The sequence below is a fragment of the Arctopsyche grandis genome, chromosome 2, assembly GCF_051622035.1.
Source record: "Arctopsyche grandis isolate Sample6627 chromosome 2, ASM5162203v2, whole genome shotgun sequence".
Taxonomy (NCBI): domain Eukaryota; kingdom Metazoa; phylum Arthropoda; class Insecta; order Trichoptera; family Hydropsychidae; genus Arctopsyche; species Arctopsyche grandis.
In genome coordinates this window covers 1,699,084-1,726,367 of record NC_135356.1, presented here as the reverse complement: position 1 = coordinate 1,726,367, position 27,284 = coordinate 1,699,084, and the positions used below count along the sequence as shown (strand labels likewise).

General features: G+C 32.4%; 2 protein-coding genes across 2 annotated transcripts in view; one reads left to right on the top strand and one right to left on the bottom strand.

The window, feature by feature from the left end:
- The window catches only part of LOC143922928 (NFX1-type zinc finger-containing protein 1-like), a 38,986-nt gene extending 37,605 nt beyond the window's left edge, over window positions 1-1,381 (bottom strand). Inside the window, exon 1 of the mRNA XM_077446345.1 lies at window positions 849-1,381. Within this exon, the coding sequence (XP_077302471.1) occupies window positions 849-1,091 (243 nt within the window). The 5' untranslated portion in view covers window positions 1,092-1,381. The remainder of the gene's footprint in view (window positions 1-848) is intronic.
- On the top strand, window positions 858-23,865 carry p23 (cytosolic prostaglandin E synthase). The gene is made up of 7 exons (XM_077446347.1): window positions 858-883; window positions 11,975-12,098; window positions 16,323-16,409; window positions 18,895-19,042; window positions 21,853-21,967; window positions 22,045-22,095; window positions 22,179-23,865. The coding sequence occupies exons 2-7, from the start codon at window positions 12,082-12,084 to the stop codon at window positions 22,253-22,255; spliced, it is 495 nt and encodes a 164-aa protein (XP_077302473.1). The 5' UTR covers window positions 858-883; window positions 11,975-12,081; the 3' UTR covers window positions 22,256-23,865.
- Window positions 23,866-27,284: the final 3,419 nt, after the last annotated feature.

Genomic DNA, 27,284 nt, shown 5'->3' with positions numbered 1-27,284 from the left:
TATAAACTATAATTTAAAAACAATGTTTAAGAAAAGAGCCCTACGACTATGGTTTCCACGGTTAAAATATTGTTAGTATGCTACATAATACACGGCTTGTAGCATACTAACAATATTTTAAATCGCCGTCAAACAATCTTGTTTCAATGTAATTTGATGGCCACTACTGTGCAAAGTTTATCCTCATAGCTAAAACAATGACAGCATTACGTTGGATAATATTTATCCAAAAATCTGCAGGCTAATGTCATTCCCTCTTAAAAAATACACATGCTGCATATTTATTTAGCAATTAACTTGGTAAAAGCGCTCATGCTTTTAAACTTCAATTAGCAGCCAAAGTTTATCTATAAACATACTGTGGAATAGAACGAGCATACATGTGAACATCTTGAGAGTATTGATTGAAGCCGACAGTTCATGTTAATAGCTAAATCGCAAAATAAACATAGGGAGTTCTCGCACCAAAACAAACGTCAAACGGTTGAATACTATAAAATAACCACCACACACTACAGTCTACACCACCGCATATAAATGGATGGCTTTATTTGCACGTTGAGGTTGGTTGACAAAGGGACGAATATGCAACACAAAAATACAACAACCAACGTTCCATATCTCCGACTTTCTCTACAATGTGACAGTGACAGATGACAGATGACAGATGACAAGGCAGGCGGCAACCTAGCGGCAAAAGTAGCCGACAGCGCCACTAGAACATCTGTGGCGAATAGCGGAAACGCATATGCGCCTCTCACTCTCTCACTATCAGCACGAGTGAGAGGTGTATATGCATGACAACTCTGCGGAGGTTACGGGTATATGCGCGACATATGGAAATATACCTCAGGCGTTGGAGTCTCGTGGCAGGGAAGAGCAGGTTCAAAACATTCTGTTGTCTCTTCACTTTCGCACTGTCGAGGTTTCGCATTCTCGAAGACGACGGCCTTTTCCTTTCTCTTACGCCTTTTCCTGCGGACGACCGTAGCAGGAATGTATTCCAATTCCGGTCTTGGCCCCATCACAAATGTCTGTACACGTTGTACGACATTTGTGACGATATCTCGGAACACTCTGAGAAATTCCATTGTTAAAGTTATCAAGTTCGGAGCTTCCGAGCGACATGTGCGCGTGAGTCGATCTCGAGTCGACTAGTGCGGGTAACTGCATAGGGACACGGTCGATTGGGCGCCCAGGACGATTGGGCGATCAGTGTTACTCGCCACTGCGACAATTGGACGACGAGACTGGCGGACACTGCGTCAATTGGGCCCTGCGTCAATTGGGCGGCCATCGCACTGGGCGATCATCGAGTGGCCGACGGCGACCGGGCGACCAGGGCGCGTGGGCGACCACCGACACGGCCCGCTGGTGAAGTGGTCGCCAAGCTTACGTAAACTCTGCGTTTTGCAAGGAACGACCGCGAACGGAGCGTTATAGGAATTTCCGATGCACTGACAAATATTCTACCTACATACATATGCTTTATACCGCTTTATTTTTCGTTTCAGTTTTACCAATTTTTCGTAACAACACGAATCATACTATTAATTTTTTTCGCTATATTATATTACATTTGCTGGAATTTTATATTAAACGTACTTTTATAAATACATGTGTAGCACCTTTTCACAAAAAATAATTGTAAGATGACAAATCATATGTACCTACATATTCTCCAAAATAATATAAAAGAAAAATGATCGATTGAATCTTTCGCGCAGTGCTTTTAGTTTTTTTTCAAATGGACACACTTTTTTTTCTTTTAAATGTTATATTTCAGTTTTATCAATTGGATAAATTCACACTCTATTCTCAATTTTCTCAACACTGTATTAGTTATACATAATAACAAAATATTTTCTAATAGCGATTCTCAAAGTTTTCAAGATTATATTTTTTTTCAATGATGAAATACGTTTACGAAAAAAAAGCGCATACTTAAATTCGTTCGCGGAGCTCGAATAATTTTTTTCGGCTTTTCCCATAATTAAATTATTACATCGTTTACGATTCGCAGAGGCAATTCTCGAAAAAAATAGCTTTTTAAAGTAATTTTAAACATCTCCCGTTCTATGGTTATTGTTGAAAATTACATTGAGCCACAAAAAATCACGTTTTTTAGTTACCAGAGCGGAGACTAACCAATCTTTACTAACTTTGACCCACTGAATTCGAATATGATATTGATTTTTGCTGGTTGGTGATTGTTTACGAGATATGAGCGTTTAAAAAAATGCGCGATTTTTACAGTTTTTTGGCTTTTGCGGTCTTTAACTCAAAACCTAGTATTGCTGTGCTCAAAGTGAGTATTGGAATCAATAGTCAGATGTTTTTCCTATTGATTGTGATATTGCATTGCTTTAAAATACTTATAATTAATTGTCTAGCGAATTTTAAAAGTCAAAAAAATATTTTTTTTACGGATTTTTTCTCCGTGCTATTTTGCATTTATTTGGCAATTTTTTTATTTCACCTCGTTTATAAGGATTGGTTTTCTATTTTAATATTTTTTATTTTTATCTAAACGTACTAACTCGAGCGGTAATTGCAATTTAAATGCTTTCGTTTTTGTTGCTCAGTGTTATTATAGTCACATTAAAATCTATATGATAGTTTATAGTAATTAAGGCTCATTTCGTTTATCAATAATTTAATAAGGTATATTTTTACTAATTAATATCTTTCGCTTTTGTAAATTCGAAACATACATACATATGTATAACGAATTATGTTTACATCTATAACTGTCATCCAGCGCTCATCTGTTCATCTAATGTATAATTTCTTTAATAATATTTTATGCGTATAAAATATTACAAAGACCTTACAAGAAATTATATATTTTCAAATATTTGGACCGAATGAACGAACTCATTCAAAACGTTTTTTTTTTTACTATGAGTGGCAGTTTTATTGCCTAAAGATAAATAATACCGCGTCTCATAGGCTAGGCTAGAGATGCTCTGCAAGTCATTTTGATAAAAGAGTTCTCAAAACCACTTTTGACAACTGTTTCTCGAACTACTTTTTTTCTTGATTGTTTTACATGACATGTTATACATACATACATATGTAAGGTTTTTCAACGGGTTTTTGCGGTATCATAAATTCATGGCCCTCAAATTTGGTTTAAAATAATGCAATGACGTAAATGATTTTATACCCTTTATCCTTTTATTAAATTCAAATTATTCTGAAAATATTTTTCATCACAGAGTAAATTCCAATAACTATTTTGAGGGAAGGTCTTGATTTCAAAAATATTTCGCATTTTAATTTAAGTATTTCATCCTCAACTAGTATTTGGTCTACATCCAAAAATTATTTTAATTTGATTGATATTTCTTCTATTTGTATTTCATCATTGAATGGGAATGACATGAATAATATTATATCCTCTATTTTTGAAAAATCTTTAAATCTATCAAACACATTTCGTAACTTATTAGCATATTGATCATATTCATGTGAGCTTCTATCGTAGATATGGCAGCCATATTTTCGAATTTGCATATTTGAGCTGGGCTCGTAAAAACTGACTTTCGACATTGTATTTTTGGTGATCAATTTAATATTCTCTATTTCTTCACCTTAATTTTTTCATTATAATCATCTGCTTCCTTTTTTTACAATTCATTTGACTAAAAAAATAACTGAACTTAAATAAATTATACAGTTAACATTAAAAAAGGAAAATATATACAAAACGTGTTTAAAGTATTGTCTAACATTCGAGAGTTTTTTTTTATAACTTTCTATTGTAGGGAGATATTTTCGTATCACATTTGAGCATTGAAGTAGATACTTCAATGAATTTGAGTCTTAAATGGTCAGTTTATTGTTCTCAAAAACATACCCAACTAACACCAAACATTCGAGCGAGAATTAACCTACGTAATTATTTTTTTTCCTGTATAACTGTAATCAATTCGGCTGCGATTTGTGTTTTTTAATTATTATTTAGTCGATCAATAGAGCGACTATCATCGGTTTGTTTGTTAAAAAATGTGGATCAACCGTAATAAATGCTTATTCCTAATCTTACGAAATTCCAAAATATGTAAAATTTGTATTCAAAGACATTTATTTATTTACATTAAATTAATTTTAGAATTGCTGGTATGTAGTCAATTCTAGAAACTCATAAATCGACCCGTTTTATTCGACCTTTTTTAATTTATTCCAATATTATTTTTTCAATATCGTATTCAAATTATTATTAATATTATTAATATATCACTGATCAAGTGATTTACTTTTACAATTTCTTGCTGGAAATTTGAAATCTGAACCGCTGTATTAGATAAACAGATGAGTGCTGGATGACCGTTATACATATGTACATATGTAGATGTAAACATGATTCGTTATACACGTACATATGTACATATGTATGTATGTATGTTGCTACTTTACAAAAGCAATAGATATTAAAAACCATGTGAACTGTATAATAGGTAAGTAAATACGAAATGAGCCTTAAATAATTTTGCAATCAATCCGTCGATTTTCATTCAGTATTTTTTTTTCTTCTCGAAGCAGGTTTTACGATTACCTACCAAAACAATGAAATAAATGGTCGGTCCCAAAATTGCAAACATTTTTCAAATGGACACACTTTTTTCTCTTTTAAATGTTATATTTCAGTTTTATCAATTGGATAAATTCACACCCTATTCTCAATTTTGTACTACACTGTAATAGTTATACATAATTACAAAATATTTTCTAACAGTGATTCATTCAACATTAGATGATATTTTGGACCGATCCCTTCAGGTACCGATCCCTTCGACAAAAAAAAGAGGAAGAACATAATATTTGATATTTTTACGATACAATCGTCTTAATGCAATACAATGCCTCTTTGGCCCTTCTGCGAACAAATTCTCTCATTGCCCCGAAAATATAAAAATCGATATTCGTACAAATTTACGTAAAAAATATTCGTACAAATTAAATGTTCAAAAATAAAAATATAAATACTTATATAATAGCGCGAATTGCATCGGCTTTCGATGATCTTAAAAAATATGGGATCAACCGTGTGATTGGTGCTTATTTTTAATCTTACGAAAATCCAAAACGTGTAAAATTTGTAACTCTCAACATTAGATCAATTCTAGAATCGCCAGTATTTAGTATATTCATCAAATCATAGTATTAATAAAGTTTTTTGATTTACTTTTCATTGATGAATAATGAAAATAAATATTAAATTGAAAATTTTCAAAATAACATATGTACATATGTATGTACATTCATACAACACACACATACATACATTGAAAAAATTATTTCCATGCTAATTATAACATTTGAAAATTACAAGGTTTATCTTAGTTTTGGACAAACCTCCTAAAACTTTTCCGATCGCTTTGAAACTTTGCCATTTTTTTTGGAATAAAAAACGTTTATTTTATCGGAGAGGTTTTGAAAAAACGATGAAAACCATTTCAGAATAATTTGAATTTAATAAAAGGATAAAGGGTATAAAATCATTTACGTCATTGCATTATTTTAAACCAAATTTGAGGGCCATGAATTTATGATACCGCAAAAACCCGTTGAAAAACCTTACATATGTATGTATGTATAACATGTCATGTAAAACAATCAAGAAAAAAAGTAGTTCGAGAAACAGTTGTCAAAAGTGGTTTTGAGAACTCTTTTATCAAAATGACTTGCAGAGCATCTCTAGCCTAGCCTATGAGACGCGGTATTATTTATCTTTAGGCAATAAAACTGCCACTCATAGTAAAAAAAAAAACGTTTTGAATGAGTTCGTTCATTCGGTCCAAATATTTGAAAATATATAATTTCTTGTAAGGTCTTTGTAATATTTTATACGCATAAAATATTATTAAAGAAATTATACATTAGATGAACAGATGAGCGCTGGATGACAGTTATAGATGTAAACATAATTCGTTATACATATGTATGTATGTTTCGAATTTACAAAAGCGAAAGATATTAATTAGTAAAAATATACCTTATTAAATTATTGATAAACGAAATGAGCCTTAATTACTATAAACTATCATATAGATTTTAATGTGACTATAATAACACTGAGCAACAAAAACGAAAGCATTTAAATTGCAATTACCGCTCGAGTTAGTACGTTTAGATAAAAATAAAAAATATTAAAATAGAAAACCAATCCTTATAAACGAGGTGAAATAAAAAAATTGCCAAATAAATGCAAAATAGCACGGAGAAAAAATCCGTAAAAAAAATATTTTTTTGACTTTTAAAATTCGCTAGACAATTAATTATAAGTATTTTAAAGCAATGCAATATCACAATCAATAGGAAAAACATCTGACTATTGATTCCAATACTCACTTTGAGCACAGCAATACTAGGTTTTGAGTTAAAGACCGCAAAAGCCAAAAAACTGTAAAAATCGCGCATTTTTTTAAACGCTCATATCTCGTAAACAATCACCAACCAGCAAAAATCAATATCATATTCGAATTCAGTGGGTCAAAGTTAGTAAAGATTGGTTAGTCTCCGCTCTGGTAACTAAAAAACGTGATTTTTTGTGGCTCAATGTAATTTTCAACAATAACCATAGAACGGGAGATGTTTAAAATTACTTTAAAAAGCTATTTTTTTCGAGAATTGCCTCTGCGAATCGTAAACGATGTAATAATTTAATTATGGGAAAAGCCGAAAAAAATTATTCGAGCTCCGCGAACGAATTTAAGTATGCGCTTTTTTTTCGTAAACGTATTTCATCATTGAAAAAAAATATAATCTTGAAAACTTTGAGAATCGCTATTAGAAAATATTTTGTTATTATGTATAACTAATACAGTGTTGAGAAAATTGAGAATAGAGTGTGAATTTATCCAATTGATAAAACTGAAATATAACATTTAAAAGAAAAAAAAGTGTGTCCATTTGAAAAAAAACTAAAAGCACTGCGCGAAAGATTCAATCGATCATTTTTCTTTTATATTATTTTGGAGAATATGTAGGTACATATGATTTGTCATCTTACAATTATTTTTTGTGAAAAGGTGCTACACATGTATTTATAAAAGTACGTTTAATATAAAATTCCAGCAAATGTAATATAATATAGCGAAAAAAATTAATAGTATGATTCGTGTTGTTACGAAAAATTGGTAAAACTGAAACGAAAAATAAAGCGGTATAAAGCATATGTATGTAGGTAGAATATTTGTCAGTGCATCGGAAATTCCTATAACGCTCCGTTCGCGGTCGTTCCTTGCAAAACGCAGAGTTTACGTAAGCTTGGCGACCACTTCACCAGCGGGCCGTGTCGGTGGTCGCCCACGCGCCCTGGTCGCCCGGTCGCCGTCGGCCACTCGATGATCGCCCAGTGCGATGGCCGCCCAATTGACGCAGGGCCCAATTGACGCAGTGTCCGCCAGTCTCGTCGTCCAATTGTCGCAGTGGCGAGTAACACTGATCGCCCAATCGTCCTGGGCGCCCAATCGTCACGTACCGACTGCATATGTATATTGGTGCTTACGGACTAAACCAACGACAATTTTGGGCCAACTTTTAAAACCAGTAGCGTACAAAATATCGAAATAAAAATTAAATTTTAAAATTGAAATTAAATATCAAAATCAAGCTAAACAGCGAGATTGAGCTAAAATTAGATCATCGTTGATGTTTTGAATTACAACAATGTTTTGAATTACGACGATTCGCATTTAAAACCAGAGAAATATTATAATTTCTCTGCTTACGAGCGAAAAAAAAAATTGTTAAAGTCGTCACGAGATGTTACTGTATTTCCACGTGGATGATCGATAAAAAAAAAACAATTCATAAAAAAACGCGGTGTCGGATGTCGGTGATTTGTCAAAGGGTTTTTTTTCTTTCGTCGAAATAAAATTAATAATCACACATTATCCGATAAATTTTACCTCTGAAATGATTTAATTACTTGATTTATTTCGACGAGAGAAACAATTGAAGAAAAAAAAATCCGTTTGATGTGACCGACAACACCCCGGGTTAGCTTCCATCGTTGGATCACCCATACTAATACATGATATATTCTCAGTAACTGCGCATTACGAGGAAGTAAAAATAATAATTCTTTGATTTTTTTTCGATCTTAGTGCGTATCTTCGTAAGTCAAAACATCTTCGACAAACAAAAGTCGAGGATTACCTGTATGTGATTGTTGATGATCTAATTTTAGGTCAATCTCGAAAATTTATTTAAATTGTGCATGTTCTGTTTTAACTTTCAATATTTAATTTTAATTTTAATATAATGATTATACTTTTATTTTGATAGTTTTAATTTTGATATTTAATTTCAATTTTTAAATTTAATTTTTATTTCGATATTTTGTACGCTACTGGTTTTAAAAGTTGGCCTGTGGGCCGTTCGTTGGCTTGGTGCGTACGCACCATATGACGCCATCCACACAGACGATATCTACCACTACCTACCCGTTAATTACTAGAAAAATTACTAGTCAAATGTGAACCGGTCACAGGACAACCGGTCGCTCTAGATCGGTCACACGTGATCACCCGTCACACTAAAGCTGGTCACGAGAAAACTGGTCACACGCTAAAACTGGTAACGAGAAAACTGGTCACACCCAAAAACTGGTCACGAGAAAACTGGTCACACCCTAAAATCGGTCACGAGAAAACTGGTCACATCCAAAAATTAAAAATTGGTCGTATGATAACTGGTGACACAAAAAATTATTCGCAAATACTTTTTATTTACGAACTTTTTATTTCTTTAATGAAGAATTTCTTTAATACATACAAATGATTGATATTAGTTTGTCTGTTTATGACTTTCCATCGCAAAGTCAACATTTTAATGAAATGTTATTCCGAATCAAAGCCAGTGATCTCATATAGATATTTCACAACAACAAGTCTTACGATGGCATAATCATCGCTCTTGTACCAAATTTAATCAAATAAATTAAAGTTACAAAAAAAGTTCATCGATTTATTCATAAAATAAAAGAAATTTTAATATTTTCGTTTCTATTTATTTAATAATAATACAAATGGAAATTGCTCAATACTCCTTTCTTCCAATACAAGCTGCATTGCTACTTCTAAGTTTGCGTCTATCAGCTGGTTTCTAAATTTGTTTTTAATAAAGTGCATTACACTGAATGATCTTTCGCAATATACGCAATTGGTGCCAAATCTTTGTATTGGTTTGTTTCATTGTCAACGTATATTTCCGACCAAAATTTTTGAACCGAAATATTATTAAAATGGTTATTAAGTACTTGATCATGACTAATTTCTAATAATAAATATTTTACGTTAGCCCAGTTAATTAATCGCAATACTGAAAATGATTTTAATCTATTTTGTAGTACTATGAAATTTTCATTTGTCATCATAATAAAAGGGGAAGATACAAAAGAAACAGTTTAAAAAAAATTTAATTCTTCGAACCCTTTATCAAGTTCTAGATTCAGAGATTTAAAACACTCTGTTATTTTAAGTTTTAATTTTGAGGTTGTGTCAGTCATATTATCTATCAAATCACTAACAGAAGATAAAATTGAAAAATTGTCATTTTCAACTTCTGTCACAAGGCTTTTTGCTATATTTTTTAGTTTGTCAATGATGAGCATGGTTTCTATTATTGTTAAGTTGCTTTTTTGTAGTTTTTAAAATATATATTTTTTTTTTAAATATTAGTATTATTTACTATTAAGTCGCTGGTGGCCGCAGTAAAATCCACTAGTGGCCGCATGCGGTCACCGTCGCCGCACTTGAGAACCACTGCTCTAGACCAGGCCTGGGCAAACTTTTAGGATGAAGGGCCACATTAGAAATTAAAAATGAGCGGCGGGCCGCAAGTAAAATACTATTTTTAGATATACATTATTCATTATCGTGAAAGGAATTCAAACATGATTTTTTTTTAAATTTCATACAAAACAGTTTTTTAATTTCAGGAGAAAATTTTGTAGTTGAAATTCTTAAAAATGCTTGTAAATTTTCATCTGTGATGCTTGATTGTAAAGAATTTTTATTGATATTCATGATTGAAAATGTTTGTTTACATATGTAGGTTGATCAAAAAACCACCAGCAGTTTTTGAGCAAAATCTCTAAGTTTGTCGATTTTTTCCGTATTAAGGGTGTTCAAATTTCTTCATTCAGCATCCCACTGTAAATATATAATCTTAATTTATATCTCCGTCGATACGTTATCAATATATATTGCAATTGATCTCGTATAATTGCCAAGCCTATCTCAATTTTTCGGAAGTCCCCAAATCTTCGTGGAAACTCACCGCTTAAATCGTTGATAATTTCACCATTTTCTTCAAATTTATTTTCTGGTATCTTCAGCAATTTCATGGTTGAAAAGTGGTCTACCCGTTAAATAAATAAATGGTGAAGAAATAGTCGTAGTTTTAATTTAAATCCATTCAAACTTTTCACCATATCATGAACATATAAGTTTTCCCCTTGGAACACTGCGTTGAAAGTATTTAAATGTTTCACGATGTCCAAAGTAAATGCAAAATCACACAGCTAATCATTATCAGTTAATTCAGGAAAGTCGATAATATTTCTCATTTTAAAAATAGAACGATTTCTTCTTTTGTATCCCATACTCGCCGAAGTATTTGCGAATAATTTTTTGTGTGACCAGTTATCATACGACCAATTTTTAATTTTTGGGTGTGATCAGTTTTCTCGTGACTAGTTGTAGTGTGACGAGTGATAACTAGTCACCGGACCCAGAAGGTGCCGCGTATTGTTAAAAGGTTGTAAATGCATTGTTAAAGGTTTGCCGAACCTTTTTTACAAAGGATTTACAACAATGGAACAATGGATAGCATTGTGACTATCCTACCTCTAGTGATAACGTGTGACCGATCTAGAGTGGCCGATTGTCCTGTGACCGGTTCACATTTGACTAGTTGTCCGTTTACCGTCGATTATATAGGAGGTAAAGAAAAAAACCATTTTTTCGAAATATATATACAAATTAAAAACAATTGGAAACCCTTGTTCCGAAATTGAGGTGACACCATTGATCATAAGTAGAGGTAGGATAGCCAAGGTGTTTTTGTATTGTTTATATTTCTTTGTGTTTTGAAATCTACATTACATATGTAGTATAAATCACTAACTGATTTATATTTGTTATGTCATATCATAATTTAATTTATACATATAATGTTACACCATAATTTATATTTATTACGTATATTTAAAATTATTAATTTTAAATGGTTCGGTGATTACTAGTCAAATGTGAACCGGTCACAGGACAACCGGTCGCTCTAGATCGGTCACACGTGATTACCCGTCACACTAAAACTGGTCACGAGAAAACTGGTCACACCCGAAAATTAAAAATTGGTTGAATTTTCGGGTGTGACCAGTTTTCTCGTGACCAGTTTTAGTGTGACGGGTGATCACGTGTGACCGATCTAGAGCGACCGGTTGTCCTGTGACCGGTTCACATTTGACTAGTTATCCGTTTACTATTTTAAATGGGTCTACGTGACGAGACAGAATGTTAAATTACAGAAAACACAAATATCAGAAGGCAAAGATCAAAAAAAAAAAAAATGGTGCATGGTAAACGGTACATACTCACTTAATTTGCACGAGCAGGATACAACAGGAACAAGAGGAACATGCTTTTCCTCCCGTAATCTGCGCGCGCACATTAATATGTATCTTGCTCGCGCAAATTAAGTGAGTATGTACCCGTTTATCATGCACCCTTTTTTTTTGATCTTTCGACTTAAGATGTTTCGATTTTCGATCTTTGCCTTCCGATATTTGCGTTTTCTGTAATTTAACATTCTGTCTCGTCACGGAGACCGATTTTAAATATACGCACAAGTGGAAGATGGTCGCATTGTTTCGACCAGTGTTGCCAGGTTGTCGTTCATGTGCCGCTTAGCTAAGCACAAGAGCGACCCTGTAACGCCATTTGCCGGTCGGCTACAGGCGTGTCGTCACTGAATCACTCACTTCGCCGTGAGACATCTCCGCATCCACCCCGCCCCTTCTTCTCACTTTACCCGCTACCCCCCCCGACACAGGCGTCCTTCGACATGGCGCCCAGCACCAGGTAAGTCTCTCTGACCAACACCCCTCTCATCGAGCGCACTTCGACCGGCTTCTAGAACAAGTCGACGCCCCATGCGGCCCCCCCCCCCTCCACGCTATCACACCACACCACGCTCCCCTTGTAAACAAAGGACGACGCGTTCCATCAAGATCAGCGATCATGGAGTATACACGATCAGCGATCGTCCGGCTTGCCGCCATTTTTCATCCAAACCCGAGCATCTGATCCGAGCGTCTCATAGTCCGACTCATAACCTATAAGAATGGCGCGGCGATCGAACTGGTCTCTAGTGTTGCCAAGTGTGCACGTTTCGAAAAAAGCGGTTTCATTGTTTTTCTTTTATTTCATTTTTTTTTTTTTTAAATATGGTAACACATTTGATCCGGTTCGGATTTATCAAACAATGGCATCCTTCATTGCATTTTTTTTTCTTCATTCCCGATAAGTAGGGTTATGTGATTTGCATCGTAACTTTTTGTCGCTTGCATGAATGTGCGATAACTTTCGTGACCCAATGATGCAATAATTTCATAATTGTTTACTGTCCTTATTTGTAGCTGATGTATATAATGACTTTTTTCATCGTCGTTGCCAATATATCCACACATGTAAATTTCATTACAAAGGACTGCACCAGACAAGCTCAAGAATTGGAAACTGATTTCAAATCCACACATACACATATATGACAAATTTTTCTTACATATTTAGACATGATTGGATTTGCTGCCTGAATACAAAACGAAAATCACATTCTAACATTAATCTATAATGTAAATTTTAATAGAACAAACTTTCTAAGTACCTAAAAACTATTCAATATTAACCCTTTGAATGCTTATCACATCGCCAATTGGCGTTTTGCCAACAAGTCCATCAGCCTGAAATACGCCGATGGGCGTTGTTTTTTTGAGTATGTATAAATAAACAAGAATACTACCCGCTGAGCCTTTCCAGGTAGCATTGGTTTACATCGGAATTGTTGAATTTATAACCATAGCAGAATATCTCGATAGAAATCCCCCCAACAGATTGTGAGCATTACATTTTAACAACAATGAAGAAGATGGAACTGGTTTTGGAAAAATACATTCATCAATAGACTTGTTTTATATTGTTGCAAGATATATTAGAGCGTCTAAAAACACACCTTTACAAAATTCGAAATCCTCTGCGGTATTGATCTAGGGTTTGTTTGGTTTGGCTACAATTTGTATACCGGATTTCTAATTGGCAATGTTGGCGAAATTTTCAGCGTGACAGACTTTTAAATAAATAAAATTGTATTTTATTTTATATTAGTATGAAACGTACATTTTTTTGTATACAATTTTTAATATAAAACAAAAAAAATGACTATTTTCTATAAAGTCAAAGGCTTGATGAACCTATCGTAGATCGTCTTTATCGAAAGCTCCTATTTCAAGGGCTATCGGCCTGAATGGGATATTTTTAGAACAAATTGTCTGGTAGCCTGCACTCGTCGTTAATTTAATAATTGAATGTGATGTATGAGTGGAATTTTGGTCTTCTCTCTTCCATTTGGGCCTCGTAGGGATGTTTCGTATTTACGGCTGGTCCTTATATATTAGTGCTGGCTATAAATGCAAGACACTCCTTACTATGTGTTCTGTTTATTTGATATTTTTATTATATTATATCGATTCTATCGTCTTCGATGGTTACTTATTAATGTATTTTTGTCTTATAATTATATTTTCGACCATTGTGGCGATGCCTGTAATTAAATTAATAAATAAAATCACTTAAAAGAATAAGCCAACATGTCTACAATATCATCATCGGATATACAAATTATCAATCCTTTTTACATTCGTTACAAAGCGCTCAAAGAATATGTTGAAAAACCAATGTCTTAACATTGAAGAGTTGTAGCGTGAAACAAAATGCAATTGTGAAATGCAATAACTATTTGAGAAATTCATACATACATAACTCTTTCCCAAGAAAGTTTCACATGCGGTGAAAGTCACAATTTCATCGATTGCAACAGTTTCACAGTTTGACCCAACACTATCTTTGACTTTACTTTGACACTTTACGTCTGAGTCTTTTTTTTATTTTCTTTTAATCTACCACTAGTCCCAATCGCATTTTTGCATTTTTATCAATTACAACAACACACCACTGTTCTCATATCTCGAATTTAACTTTGAAGATGAACTTAATCTCGGGTCACATTTAAGTATCTTATATATACTCTCTCTCTCTCTCTCTCTCTCTATACACGTCTGTTCAAATATACAAAAAATCAATACATCAACACGCTTTTCCACTTATCAATTGTCTGTTTTATCACATGGAACATTCTAGGAATAAGATCCATGTATTGGATCATTCAATTTGCATTAACTTCAATCAACCGTTGCCAAAAGGGACGTCTACATCATCTTTAAGGTTCTCGTCGCTGGCACGATTTTTTCGGAACGGCTTCTGTGCTGTACAATCTCTAAAAATAAAACTTGAACTAGAAATTGCTCTCGTTTGCTTAATTTCCATCTTTAATAAAATGGCAACTAATTATTTGATAAAATGGCAACTAATTATTAACCCATCAAAAAGATAATTAAAATGATGAGTTAATAAGAGATATAAAAAAAGTCGTCTTAATTGTAGTGAAACGCAAAGGAGGTCTGTAAAAATTAAAATTAATGATTGGTAATTTATTAAATAAGTGATCAGTTAAATAATGTAAATATTCATTTTTCGATCAGTAAATAACAATTTTTCTATCGGTAATTAATTAAATAAGTGATCAGATAAACAATATAAATGATAAATTTATTTAAGGGTCGGCTTAGGTTAAGTTGAGTTAGGGTTGGCCTTATTCATTTAAGATTTGGTTGTTGGGGTTGGTATTTATTTAAAAAAAAAAAAAACATCTTAGCAGTCTACGCTTATTTATTTAAGGGTACGCATATCCGAGAAAAAGTCAGTCCATGGCAAAAAAAAAAAACCAAAAATCGGGAAGCCAGTAGCGTCAGCGAAAGTGAAAGAAAGCCAGTTGAAAAACGAATTCGAAGTACGGGAGAAAAGCGAGGAATCAAAACATCAGTGAATGTCGGATTTTATCAAACAAAAAACGCGCGCGGGTGGAGAGGATGTTGCCAGTGATAATATTTCTTATATGGCAACATTGACTCTACTTCATCTGTTCAGAATGCGTAAAACTGATGGTTTCATTTAATAACACTGTTCGACACGAGAAATGGTTCAGAGACGAGATATGACTTTTCTTATAGATCTATGCCCAGTAAACACGAATCTGGTAATAAAAAATGTCGATTGGCTCGAGATTCGGAGATATGTGTTTTTTAAATCGCGCGATTTTTCTATATCTTGGTGTTGTTCGGTCGATGTCTCAAAATCTGTCAATACTAGTACGGGCTTTTTGCTCGCAATTTTACCGATTTAAAGTTCAGCACACTTTCAATTAAACCTTTTAAACGAAAACAAAAAATAGTGTGGCCTGAACACTATCCCAATAAACATGTTTCGATAGAAAATACTCAATATAAAATAGTATTGACAGTGGGAAAAAATCCCAAGTGAAAATTTTTAATTTTGATTTGAACTGGACGACTACTTAGAGAGATTTGAAAGCTGAAAAGTACTACAAATGAAAGATGAAATACCCGACTATAGATTCCAATATTCATTTTGAACAGAAAATTGACAGATTTTGAGACATCGACCGAGCAACACTGAGATATCGAAAAATCGCGTGATTTAAAAAAACACATATCTCCGAATCTTGAGTCAATCAACCTTTTTTATTACCAGATTCGTGTTTACTGGGCATAGATCTGTAAGAAGAGTCATAATATCTCGTCTCTGAACCATTTTTCGTGTCGGAACAGTGTGATTGGCAATTCTTAAAATTGAGTTTGAGTTTAAAATGGCAAAAGCCGAGACAAAAGTTTGTAATGAGCATGCGGCCACGTGGTTTGCAACCATTTGTAGCGCAGCGTTTTTTTTGTCCGTGACACTTGGCAACCCTATTTGGGTATTGGTAGACCATTTCGACCAATAGGAATCGAAGTGAAATGAAATATATGGATTTAAATACTTACACTCATATGTACATATATATATATATATACAGAGTCTCTTTCGAAATTATATATTAGATTTGCGTGCGCTCTTTGTTTCTAGGATTCTGTAAGATTGTTGATTGATTTTTTTCGTTTGGTCTGTTTTCAGTTCAGTTCCGCCGCCGGCAATGTGGGCCCAGAGAAAAGACTGCATTCATCTTACATTCAATGCCGAATGTCCTGATCCCAAAATAGAGTGAGTTTATCATGATGTTCCGCTATTGCAATGTGCGACTGTATTTGAACTTATTTCATTTAATCATAATTTATATATATATATATATATACATATATCGGCGGCGAATTATATCAGACGCTTGTCGTAATGCGGAAGTTCATTTACTAAAAAATATTGTTTGTTTTTTTTTTGTACATATAAACTGCTTTGTTACCAAATTGTGATGTTTTGGCGCATAGTATCCATTGCAATTGATAACCTTTTCTTTTTTTTTTTTTTTGCTGATAATGAGTTTTATGTGCGATGTTGTATTTTTTTTTTTTTTATATATAAATATATATATATGTTCCGGGATGCAAATTTGGAGGAAATGTGTTTCCATGCGGTTTATCCTTTGTGCATTACATGAAAGTCGGCAAAGATGAGAGCAATCTCTATTAAATGAGTGATTTGGGTGGCTAATTTTATTTTTGAATTGTTTTGAAACTCGAAATATATAATTAAAAGCTACTTATGGCAATTAACTGTTTACGAAATTTACGAAAAAAAGTAAATATCAATAGATCTATAGATATATATTTTTTAATGCAGACTATTCTTTTATGCTTATTGGTAGTTTCAAAAGGGAGATAATGTATTAAAATTCAACCAATATCAAATTTTAAACGAGTTAAGAACCATTTTTACTATATATGTATGTATATTATATTCAAAAGTAGTTTTGTTTAATGGAGCCAACCCATATTGGGTCATTTTTTTTTTATTATTTACCAATTGTGTTTTGCATATCTTCATTGTAAGAAAAATTTTATATTTTTTAAATTACTCATACAGGGTTGGTTCCATTGAATAAAACTCAGTTGCTATTGGCGTATATATATATATATATATATATATATATATATATATATATATATATATATATATATATATATATATATATATATATATATATATATATATATATATATATATATATATATATATATATATATATATATATATATATATATATATATATATATATATATATATATATATATATATATATATATATATATATATATATATATATATATATATATATATATATATATATATATATATATATATATATATATATATATATATATATATATATATATATATATATATATATATATATATATATATATATATATATATATATATATATATATATATATATATATATATATATATATATATATATATATATATATATATATATATATATATATATATATATATATATATATATATATATATATATATATATATATATATATATATATATATATATATATATATATATATATATATATATATATATATATATATATATATATATATATATATATATATATATATATATATATATATATATATATATATATATATATATATATATATATATATATATATATATATATATATATATATATATATATATATATATATATATATATATATATATATATATATATATATATATATATATATATATATATATATATATATATATATATATATATATATATATATATATATATATATATATATATATATATATATATATATATATATATATATATATATATATATATATATATATATATATATATATATATATATATATATATATATATATATATATATATATATATATATATATATATATATATATATATATATATATATATATATATATATATATATATATATATATATATATATATATATATATATATATATATATATATATATATATATATATATATATATATATATATATATATATATATATATATATATATATATATATATATATATATATATATATATATATATATATATATATATATATATATATATATATATATATATATATATATATATATATATATATATATATATATATATATATATATATATATATATATATATATATATATATATATGACTTATATTATTGTATCAGGGAAAGATCAATATTAGCGAATTGTAATGTACATATTATTTTTCTATGGTGTACTTTTTTTTCGTACTGGTATAATTATTTGTCACAATGATTTGGATTAAATTGAATTTTTGTTCATAGAAATGGATAACACCATAAATGGAATTTTCAATGGAATATAATTTTCGATTGTGTATGTTTGTATGTACAATGGTAAAATTTGATCTTTGCCTCGATACAATCAGTCGTCTGATGGACTGTATTTGTCCACGAACTCTGTAATTGGTTTTTGTGTGTTGAGATAAAGTTGTATACTTTATTGAAATGTGAGTTCTCAATATTTTAGTTGAGTTAATATATATATATATATATATATATATATATATATATATATATATATATATATATATATATATATATATATATATATATATATATATATATATATATGTATTTGTGTGTGAATATTTGTAGGAAAAATTTAATATTTAGTGTACTATAAATTTTGCTATGATCGTTCAATAGGTTTACATCAAAAACGCTGTCGTTTGGTGGCAAATGCTTACCCGATAAGAATTCATATGATTATGTTATAAACCTGTATGCCGAGATAGTGCCTGCGAAATGCATAATTATCAACAAGGGCAGGTATATCCTGGTGATACTCCACAAGGTTCGTATTCAATTATATTTTCATTACATATAGAATTGGTCATTGCGACTAAACCATACGTATCTCCTCAGTATGCAAGCCCATTACTTTATTCATAAAACTGGCAATATGAGTAATGTTATGCAACACAGTCGTTTCGTGGCACTTGATTGTTGAAATATTTTTTTTAGTGCCAAAAATAAATTCAAACGTTATCAATGTGAAAGGTCAATGCTACACAATGGGTGGTCTTTACCTTTTTATTTTAATTTGCAACTCATTTGAGTTCTAGTTCAGACATGTGTCGAGTCACAATAGCCTCTAATAATGTTGGAAAACAGTTTTTTTTTTGTTCTTAGAGCGCAAATTTTGACTTAATTTTGTAATTATAAATGCAGTTTTATTCCTGTTTTCATATTCCGTCAAAACAAATTGATATCGTTTCAATACAATCCTAATCTAGAAAGATGATTTTTTACGTTCAATCAGTCTTTAACCTTTGAGTGCTAAATAATGATATGTCGTTGTTTATAATAAAAACGGCATAATGATTGTTAACATAAGTTGTTGACGTCATAATGGTCGTATTCGAATACTTACGTTAGTGCATCATCGGTATGAAACTTTTTATATATATATGTACATAGTCGTGCCATAAGTTCTGTTACAAACATATTTTATCACAGAACAAAAACTAACATAAAACAAATTTTATTACAACATAAACTTATACACATAATATAAAACTTAAAAATTTTCGAAATGTCCACCCCTATTTTCTATAAATCCCTTTAACGTGATCGGCCACCCGTCTCATCAAATTACGCACCACTTCCATTGACATTTCATCGACTGCTTCAAAATCATCTAAAGAGCTATGGCGTATTGAGCATGCTATGTTCTCCAGATCTGAATATAATTTATAATCCAGGGGATTAAGGTTGGGTCTCCCGGAGGGTCATTCTGCCATACTGATACACGCCCGAATGCTGGCCGTCAACAACGATTTTTGTGCTTTCTGGATTTTTAAGCTTCTGTTGTAAAATACAACGCTTATTGTTAAATAGAATTATATTGATGAGCTTCATAACTAAGGCTATGGCTAATTTTTACTATCACAGAACTTGTTCTCACTGTTCATCCCAATTTTGTGCCATGATTTCACGTTTTCGGAGGAGCTTTCTTCAAATTCGCTCTCGGTCTACATGGATTGGATTCGACGATCAAACTGTTCTTGGCTGGCCATTTCTTTCAGTGTTTAATAATGAGTTGGATATGGTGAAACTTTTGATCGTTCGATACACGAACATTCTTGGAAGCTTAAGCTTTTTCATGCCTTCTTCATAATCTCATGCAGCGCTATCACAGGCATGCGGTTTTCGTAATCTATCCACTCCATCTTACCTGAACAAAGGAGCAACTGATTATGTATATGAATGTAATCTAGATATGTACCTTTACCAAAAGGAGTAAAAAAAATATTGTTGGTATTTAATATTTACGAGCAAAACGATCGCAAACCTTTGTAACAGAACTTATGGCAGGACTATGTACATATATATGCATTTATATCAATGCAAACTTTTTTTTTCCCACTATTTTGTTTCTATAATAATATAGAATATAGAATAATAACAAAAACAATAGAAAATCGTTTTCTATTATAGAGGTCATGAGCCGTCGTGCAATTAAATGCAACTAAAATGCACACCAAATGATGCCAAAATCATAAACTAGTGCATTTACAACCACGAAAGACAGCTACCAAACACCCGCTTCAAATATCTTGTTTCAAATACAATGTACAAAAAAGTGTGGGTACGATTTAACCGTACATTGAGAAAAATACTTTGTATCTTTAAAAATGTTTGTGCATGAAAAATTTGTATTATTTTCGGTGCATTAAACAATCTCGTATTGTGCATCGAATAAAATATTTTGGTATTATAAAGTGACCATTAAAAGGTCTTCCGCTATCGACAATTGTCAACTGTCAAAAGTGCTCACTTTTGTTTCTCACTAGTGAAATGTAATCTTAAATAAAACCAACCCTAACTTAACCTAACCATACCATAAATAAACAAAATCCAAGCAAACGTTGGTTCGTATTTTGGTATACGCGATACAGTTCATCTCTCATTTTAATGCACATTTCATCCAATTTTTAAGTAGCAAATATTTTTTTCAATGATCAAAGCAAACTTTCTAATGCAATCTGTATCCGTCATTTAGAAATGCACACATTTTTTTTGTAATGTACAGAAACTTTTGTCGCATTAAGTATGGCACACTGCCAATGAAGTATGCTAACACTATGGTGGCCACTGACTCATATTTGTATCATTTTGGGTGCACAACGCTTACTGGAATATATTTGTATCGCGTTTTCGTCATAAACGAAAACGTGATGAAAAATTGTATCATTGGCCACAAACGATTGACGCGAACGTGATACAAATATATATCAGCAGACTGATACAGTTCGCGCAGTCGTAAATCATATATGTACCAGCGGCCACCAAGCGTTGTGCACCCAACATGATACAAATATGAGTCAGCGGCCGCCATCGTGTTAATAAATAATAATACATAACTATTTTCCTTCAAAAAAATTATAAATTTTGGCATTTCTCGCTAGTATTTTGAAAATCATCGTGGCGTTAAAAAGTTAAACAATTAGTCTGCGCGAAATTATCACCTTTGGGCTCTAGGAATTGCGATAATATTGTTCGTTTCAATGTGATGTTAAATAACAATGACAACAATGAATAAAATGTTAAATAACAATAAATAACAATGCACGAATATATAATTTCATTGACTGTTTTCAGGTGGCAGTTAATGCGCCTTTCTGGCCGAGACTTACAACTGAAAATGTCAAGCATCATTGGTTAAAAGTTGACTTCGGTAAGATGCTCGAGGACAACGAGAGCGACGAGGAAGGCGGTGCGTATCATTTCGTTGTCCCGAGTTTATTTTGATCGGGTATGAATTCATTTTAACGCGTTATGTTCATGTTACAGGCGGCAAACACAACATTGAAGACATGATGAGACAAATGGGAGGATTAGACGGTATATATATTTATATGTGGTATTATAATCGGTGATGCCGTCGAATGGCTGAATTTTTATCCAACGCTTTATTGCCGTTTCAGATATGAGAGACAGACCTGATTTTGACGACACGGAGAGTGATTCGGACGACGACGCTATTCCCGATCTCGAAGAATAAAACGGCAAATCTTTCGTATGCATGTAAACAACATGAAAGCGACTTTTTCACAGATTTACATATATTGTTTAATGGTTTCAATGTTAAATGTCCAATTTATCATCTTTTCATATTATTTTTTTTTTTTATTATTTTCGATCAAATTCGATTTCTTTTATTGGTATCTGTCATAAAAAATTTTTGCAATATAGCATAGTATTTTTGCATTATATTTCATAATATCACTGTTTCAGTTGCAATGTATCATATTTTTTTTGGCATTATTTGTATAATAAAAAATTTCGGTGTAAAATATGCTAGAATATATTTCTTCACATGTTCATCATTTGCATATATCATATTTTAAGCAATATATCATATTTTTTTTGGCATTATTTGTATAATATAAAATTTCGTTGTAAAATATGCTAGAATATATTTCTTCACGTGTTCATGAATTGCAATAATCATAATATTTTTCGCGATACATCAAATTATTTTTTGTAATATATCATAATATCACTGTTCCAAGAGCAATATATCATAAGATTTGTTTTGGCGTATTTTGTTTAATCAAAGATTTTGCTGTCAAATATGTTAGAATATTTCTTCACATGTTCATCGGAAACCACTGTCCTAAAATATGATGAATTTTTTTCATCATTAATTATGATTCAGTGAGTATATATATATACATATATATATGTATGTATATTTATAATATTTTGATAAGTACAAAATAGCGTAAATTATTTTTTTTAATTGAATTCGGTAGATTGTTTATTTAGAATACGTCTATTTTCTACCTCATGATTGCATTGAATTTTTTCTCATCCGAAAGTCTCCAGATTTGTACCAAATGTGACGTATAAATAGGTAGACTTAAGAAGGTTGTGTTGGAAACCACTCTCGCCAGGTCCAGGACAATAAAACAATGTTGTAACTCTATTATAATACTATATTGCAACGGACAGTGTTAAGTCTATGAAGTTCACTCGAATGCGGTTCTAATAACACTCATATACATATAAAACGACCTTTTTTTTTCTCTCAAAATATGATTAAGTATCGAGAGCGATTTACTCGACTTATTTAAACGTATGTTTTAACTATAGATTTGTTTACTCTTATAGTTTTTATTCGGAACTGTATTATTATGGTTTGGTTTTGAGCGATAACGTAACTAGTTGTATAGTGTGGCATCCAGACTCTGCAAAGAAAAAAAACCGACGTAACCGATTTGCCAAATTGATTTCAAATTGGCAAACTTTTACCATTTTTTCAAATCAAAGGAGTTGAATTTGCATGTCCTAAATACGGGAGCTGGAACTGGAGTCTGGTTAATTGTAGAATGTTGTAATCGTTTTTCAGGCTTTTCATAATGCTAGTAAGCATTACTGTTATTATTGACTTTTTCAACGATAGCAAGTTTTCTTACTATCATTGAAATGTTTCCGAATAAGCTGTACTGCTATCTTTTTTTTAATATTTAACTTGGTGTCGTAAAGGATACTCTTCGTCATATGAACATGTTATATGTATTGATTTTAGTTATATATATATATATGTATATGTATGAGGTATTGTAATTTGAATAAACATTAATTTTAATTTAATTTCTTTAAATTTGTAAAAACCAAATGTTGTTTTATTTATTTACTAATACACGCATCCCTGCATTGATTTTCAACAGGTAAGAAATACAGATGTGGGGGGAGATGTTTGGTAAACCTTTTATACTTATTACGAAAGTATATGACTTACAGTAGAGCGTCAAGTTTCGAATTAGTATACACTGACCAGTCAGTGTGTACACTAGCATTGGATTTTAGCTAGAGCTTACGACGCTAGATTCCGCAGATACTCTTACTAGACTAAGTACATATAAACTGACGCGCAAATTCATGCACTAGTAAATCTACTAACGAATGATATTAGATTGGTTTAGCGTTGCTCTTCCAATGAATTTTATGCTCAAGAATATAACTGGTTGTGTTCAAATAACTAGTTTATTGTTGAACAGAAACGAAATAGGCAATAATTGACAAGGTTAAATCCACTGTAGAAGATTTGCAATTGCGTACATCCGTATTACCTACGATTTTAGGTTTGCAAATATTTTATATTTTTCATTTATAGTATGTTCTTCGATGTAATGTCGCGTTTTTAGTTTAATCCGTCATAGGCCGACTATATACTTGTTAAGAATGTCTACTTGTTATTACTTTCGTACATTTACTGCGTACGGATAGCTAGTGTATGAATTTACTTGTAAACGTGTTCATTCATTTTCCCGTGTATACTGTTGCTGGGTGATTTTGATGATACCTACACTACTAGTCGGTGTATATTGATTCGAGCTTTATACTCTTATTGTAATATATGTATATATATATATATAGGTATATTACAGTGAGTTTATATCTGAATACAATCTCACTGGCATGGCTTTTTGTTATTTTTGACAGTTGAATGTAATTGCTACGCAATGCTGCCACCTTTTCAAAAATGACAGCAAACGATGAACATTGATCATCGATCGATGAAAAATGTCTGATTTTATATAACATTAGAAGTAAAGATATTGAAATGGCAATGGGCGGGTGACGTGGCTAGAAAACTTGGCGAATATAATATGTAAATTTACTTAAAAATGTACATATTTGTTACAACATCTGAGTAAAAGCGGTAAACGGACTACTAGTCATATGTGAACCAGTCATAGGACAACCGGTCGCTCTAGATCGGTCACACATGATCACCCGTCACACTAAAACTGGTCACACTACAAAAATTCGACCAATTTTTAATTTTTGGGTGGGTGTGACTGACCAGTTTTAGTGTGACGGGTGATCACGTGTGACCGATCTAGAGCGATCGGTTGTCCTGTGACCGGTTCACATTTGACTAGTAATCACCGAACCAGTAAAAGCATAGAAATCTTGCATTTGTATTATTGAATATCCAAAATGTGTATCGAGAATGTTGTCATGGTCAGCATATGTGCGTCATTAGCGAGTTTTATTTTTGATAATAATTATATTCCTCAAGTGGTAATTGTATTATTAGCAGTGGCGGCTCGTGGATAAGATATCTGGGGGTGCTGCGGTTGATTAAAAATAAAAAATAAATGTTTATTTGGATTATATTTTACTACTAACATCAAAATTATCAAAATTAAACTTAGATGTATTTTATTTCATTAAAAAATTGATTCCTATCACCTATTCTTTAAAATTTTCACTGTTCATAATCATTTTGTGGCGACCCCATAGAAGAGGGTGGCAGCACCGGTCGCCATGGTTACGGCAGTGGAGCTGTCATTCGACCATTCGGCCCTAATTCGTGGGGGAGGAACTACCCTGTTCCCCCAAGACGAAGGGTGGACGGAAGCCCTACCGACAGTGTTACTGGGAATCCGATCGGCATGGAAGGAAGACCTTAATGCCACGTCAGCAGAACTGGTATATGGTCAACCGCTACGGCTACCGGGAGAGTTTCTGGCTCCACAACGAAACGGAGGACCCAACACAGCGGAACTAGCAGAGAGATTGCGGTCCCAAATGGCGAGGTTGAGACCCAGTCCACCGCGGCGTCATGGAACAAGATCAACCTTTATCTTCAAAGACCTGCACACCAGTGATCAGGTGTTCCTGAGACACGATGCTGCCAAGGGTCCGTTACAGCCTCCATACGATGGTCCATACAGGGTGTTGAAGAGGGGACCGAAGTTCTTCACACTGAGAATTAAGGATTCCAATGTCACCGTATCGGTAGACCGCATAAAGCCGGCATACATGGAAAGCAGCGGAGAGCCCCCCAAGAAAATGCAGAACCACAGCAAGAAACTGGCCGACAAGCAACCACACGGACTGGCAGGAGAGTCCGGTGGCCAGCCCATCTGGACAGCTACATCCCGTAGTTGTCGCGACGGCTACGCAATGTCGCTGGGGAGGGAGTGATGTGGCGACCCCATAGAAGAGGGTGGCAACACCGGTCGCCATGGTTACGGCAGTGGAGCTGTCATTCGACCATTCGGCCCTAACTCGTGGGGGAGGAACTACCCTGTTCCCCCGAGACCCACAATTTGTTTTCAATTGACAGCATAGACAAAGCCGTCAATCTTTCCTGAACCATTGTGTTTCTTATATATATGTATGTCTTTATTCTATTTATTGATGAAAAACATAACAGTAAGGTTTAGAAGGAAGAGTAGAAATGTAGAAAGTGTAAGAGGTGTAGAAGGAAAGACGAAAGCAGAAGGAATGACGAAAAGTGAGAGGTGTCGGGCGCGCGCATACGACGCAAAATACGTCTCGTACAGCCGGGAGTGGCAGTACGAGACCAAGCTTCTAGCGCGAGCTCCCTCCCCGCGCCCCTCCTTCGCCCACTCGGCATATTCAAACGAAAACCGTACTGCACAAAATCATAAACGATGCCTCACCTTCTGATATTAGTACCGCGATGTATGATCATTATTGGATGTATCGGTGTGCGGGCGGGCTTAATACATGCATAAATAATATTGATATGTTCATATAATATACATACATTTATGTATATAATAATATTATTTTTTTCTCAATTTCCTTGGGGGTGCTGCAGTACCGCAGTGCGTATGGACGAGCCGCCACTGATTATTAGTCACATTGCGATCGCCCAAAGGACAATTTTTTCTATGAAAATCGCGAATACGGAATATTTGGCAGTCGAGCTCTCGTTAGTATGATGGACTTTTCAGCCGCCAGATGTTCCGTTATAGAGATTTTAATGACTTTTGGGCGAGCGCTTATCACCGAACTGTCATTACATCAATCAAAGGCTCGGTGTTTACTGGTCACAAATTACTCGTCACAAAGTCACTAAAATCTCTATAACGGAGCATCTGGCAGCCGAAAAGTCCATCATACTAACGATAACTATCATAGTAACGAGAACTTGAGTGCCAAATATTGTGTATTCGCGATTTTCATGGCAATAATTGTCTTTGTCACCACCCCAATGTGACGAATAGTCCAATTACCCAATCAAAGACCAAAACATATTTTTT

Coding starts and splice junctions, on each gene's coding strand:
- p23 (XM_077446347.1), top strand. Junction 19,043..21,852: donor TCCTGGTGATACTCCACAAG/GTTCGTATTCAA, acceptor GACTGTTTTCAG/GTGGCAGTTAATGCGCCTTT. Junction 21,968..22,044: donor CGAGAGCGACGAGGAAGGCG/GTGCGTATCATT, acceptor TTCATGTTACAG/GCGGCAAACACAACATTGAA.